The sequence below is a fragment of the Dictyostelium purpureum genome (genome assembly GCF_000190715.1).
Source record: "Dictyostelium purpureum unplaced genomic scaffold DICPUscaffold_680, whole genome shotgun sequence".
NCBI lineage: Eukaryota > Evosea > Eumycetozoa > Dictyosteliales > Dictyosteliaceae > Dictyostelium > Dictyostelium purpureum.
Genome location: NW_003520012.1, coordinates 4,550 through 8,681, shown reverse-complemented (window position 1 = coordinate 8,681; position 4,132 = coordinate 4,550). Strand labels below are relative to the sequence as shown.

The 4,132-nt window shown below is 24.1% G+C and overlaps 1 protein-coding gene across 1 annotated transcript; it reads left to right on the top strand.

Annotated features, from left to right (window-relative positions):
- Positions 1-2,004: 2,004 nt before the first annotated feature.
- Positions 2,005-2,856, top strand: DICPUDRAFT_160068 (uncharacterized protein; the record flags this gene model as incomplete). Its single annotated transcript, XM_003294923.1, has 1 exon — positions 2,005-2,856. The coding sequence occupies one exon, from the start codon at positions 2,005-2,007 to the stop codon at positions 2,854-2,856; it is 852 nt and encodes a 283-aa protein (XP_003294971.1).
- Positions 2,857-4,132: the final 1,276 nt, after the last annotated feature.

Here is a 4,132-nt window from a genome sequence, read left to right as displayed (position 1 = left end):
AGAAACATTAAAGATTTACACCATACATATATCAAACGAATAATCAAAACATTACACCACCACCAAAAACAATTTATAGAAGTTTAAACAATTATTGGACCATGCAGGTAAAAAACCACCACTTAGATTCACTGGCAAAGCATATCCAAGCATAGATAAACCAATCAATATTTTAATAACTAAATTATTTATAATTTTAATTAAATAATCATTTAATAAATAAATTTTAATAATTAATAGTTTTAATAATTAAATTAAATAAAGAAAATAAATTATTTCATATATAAAAAAAAATATATATATAAAATTAAAAAATATTTTATTAAAAAAAAGATAAATTAATAAATTTAAAATTTTTATAACTTTTAGAAATAAAATGATTATTTATGATCTTTTTATTTTTTTATTTTTTTATTTCTATAACTGTTGCTATATTCTTGACTATTGTTACTGCTGTCACTATCACATTCACTATCTTTTTTAATTGATTTCATTTATTTATCTTATTTTTCTTTAATAGCTTTTTCCTCTTCTGAAAAATCTTTTTTCGTTGATAAATAAAGTAGAAATACCACTCTTACAATTCCATTTACTAGAAGATTTAATTTAATTTATTATTCTTCTGTGATACCAATGAAATTACCACAACTTGATGAAATAAACTATAATATACACTATAATTGATGAAACAGGTTCTGTATTTCTACCGCTTGATAAGATAGACTATATAATACTTCACGCAACAGATTCTACATTTCAACTTGAAAACAAGTACTGCACCACTTTACAAAGTATGTAACATAATATTATATGAATCCCATTTCTTTTTATAAACAATAATATTTTTATAGGTACACATATATTTTTCATTTACCTTTTTTTAATTTAAATTAAGTATTTTAATTAAATATTTTTATTCTCTCTCTGATATTTGAAATATCTACCACACTTTTGATTGTTAAAAGAATTTGTTTTTTAAAAAAAAAATAAAAAAAAATTAAAAAATTATTTATTTATTTTATTTTTTTAAAAATAATTAAAATTCTTTAAACAGACCGCTTATTAATAAAAATAATTTATATTAGTATTTTACCTATATATATTGATTTATTTGAATGTTTTTTTAATATTAAAACATCCCAAAAATAATTTAAAACCATAAAAAAAAGAGTGGGAAAAAAAAAAAAATTTTAATATTAACTCATAAATAATCATTTTATTTATTTCTAAAACATAATGTAATATATTCAAAGTTATTTCTATTGTGTTATTGTGTATTACACTTTTATTTCTTTTGTCTGTTTTTTTTTTTCATTAGATTAAATTCATTTTAAAATAAAAGTTATTAAAATTTAAAAAAATTTTTTTTTTTTTTTTATTTATTTATTTTATAGTGGTTGAAAATTATCTTTAACGTTATCTTTTTTTGTATCACTTGGGAATATTTAAAAAAAAAAGGATAAAAGTGGATAAAAAAAAAAAAAAGATAAAAAAAGGATAATAATTTGTAAATCAAATTCCAAATATTGGAAATGACTTAAATGGTATCATTAATCGTTGCGGTAAAGAAGTGAAGAAATTGGAAATTGGAAACTAGTTAATATCATTTAAAAGAGAATTTAATGAATTTTTCAAATCAAAATATAGATTTAATTAAAATTCTCAATTTAAAACTAAAAAATAAAATAAAGTCTATATAACTATTACAAATTAAATAAAATATAAATTGTAATAATATAATAAAAAAAAACTCACATTAAATTAAACAATTGTATTTTTTTTTTAATTTTAATTAATTTTTTTTTTTTTTTATAATTTATAAAAATTTTTTAATTTCATTTTTTTTTTTTCATTTATTAAAATTAAATTTTTCATTCACACTCGTTTTTTTACATCCAGCTTAATTTTTTTTTTTTTACATTAAATCATAAAATTTATTTTTTTATTTTTTACACTTATATACATTTTATTTTATTTCAAATAATTATTTATTTTTTAACAAAAATGGATAAATTTTTATTATTATGTATTTCTTTATTTATTGGTTTTTGTGTCATTTTTTTATATTATTTTGGTCCATTCATTTTCAAAAAAAACACCAACATTCAACACGGTTGCCAATGCTCTATTAAAAAGGAAAAGTGCCAATACTGTATCTCCAATGACAATATAGAATACTTGAAACAGCAAGAAAAAGAACGTCAAAGACTTGAAGAGATAAAAAATAGAGCATATCAACAGAGACTTTACCAACAGCAACTTTACCAACAACAACAGGAACAACTCTATCAACAACAACTCTATCAACAACAACTCTATCAACAACAACAACAAAGGCTCGAACAACAACAATTATATCAGCAACAACAACAACAACAAAGAGTCCAACAACAACAATTATATCAACAACAACAACAACAACAAAGACTCCAACAGCAACAAATACTCCAACAACAAAAACAGAGTGCAGCACAAATAATTAATGACCAGATGGTTCCAATGGATATCGATACACCATTGGTAAATACAAGAGGTTTGTCAAATATTCAACCTCATAAATTGAGCCAATCACAAATGGCAGAGATACGTTTAAATGAACGTATACAATTATACGGTTTAATGATCAGAAGGGAAATTCCAGGTGATGGAAATTGCCAGATGCATGCGCTATCTGATCAAATCTATGGTGACTTGGACCATAGTGCTTTAATTAGAACCGTAATTGTTGATTGGCTTAAAATCAATGGAGGATTTAAACTTCCCAATGGCGCCACCCTATCAGACTTTGTCTTTGATGCAAGTTGGGAAGAATATTGCCACAATATGTCAAAAAATGGTACATGGGGTGATATTTAACATTAGTCGCAGCAGCTGAAATCTTTAAAATTAATATTACAATTATATCATCAGTTGCATCCCAAACTGGTTTCTTCATCGAAATTAAACCAAAAGTTAAAAGCGACTATTATGTTTTATTATCCCACATTGCAGAGTTCCATTACGGCTCATTGTGCCAATTATAAACTCCCCTTCCATAGGTATATATATAAATATTTTATTTATTCACTATTTTTTTAAACTATATTTTAATTGATATTTTTTACATTATATCCAGCCATTTAAATAATTATAATCAAATGTCCCCAAGATTTATTGCTGGTTGTTGTCTTTTTATAGATTCCGTTGGTAATTGTAACTTAGAAAAAAATTTTTAGTTGATGAAATTAGTTGTATAGAGTTGTTGATCCACTTACTGGTGAATCAGTTCAAGTAGTTGATGGTCTTCAAGGAGTCAATTTTAAACAAATTTTAAAGCTAATGGTTGTACAATTAAAACCTGTTAATCTTGAATATATTGCTGTTCCATATCAAGGTATTTGTGTTCAATTAGCTATTCCACTTGCCAGTAACGGTCGTTAAACCAGTGTTCCATGTATTGAAATTGGAAGTCAATTATGCGATATTGATCTTTTACAATTTAATAGCTCCATTGTTGCTACTGGTTCAGAAGATAGTAACAAACGTTTTATATAATTCCCGATAGAAGAATCAAACTATCGAAAATTTATATCCAGAACCCACCACAATTAAGTTAGAGTATTAGTAAGTCCAATGTTCAACAAAAATTAACTTATAAATCAACACAAGTGATGTAGGCATGTTTAATACCAAGAAAAATCTACAAGTCTTGCCCAGCTCCTTAGAATTAACTCCAGAAAGAATTCAATCAAAATTATTTCAATCACTAGAAAACTTGATATAGCTCTTTTTAACGTTGGCCAGTTAAAATCAGCATTTTATCATTTATTGAATGCTCTCAAATATAATATATAGATGTAGAACCACCAACACCAAGAGAAAGCACAAAGCCAAAACATTTTTAGAATATTGGCTAAAGCTGCTAATAATCAAAATATCTTTATTGCAATTTAGAAATGTTGGAAATGAGAGAAGAAATGCTTTGTCTTTTTATTCAAAGTAAAATTGCATTTAGTGATTGTTCAAAACATTAGATTTCTGGTGTTCTTATATTTCACTTCAATTATCACCCAATCTAAAAAGGTACTTTCCTGATTGGAATTTATAATCCGAAGGTTACTCTAATGGTATTCACCCACTTGGTAATAATGGT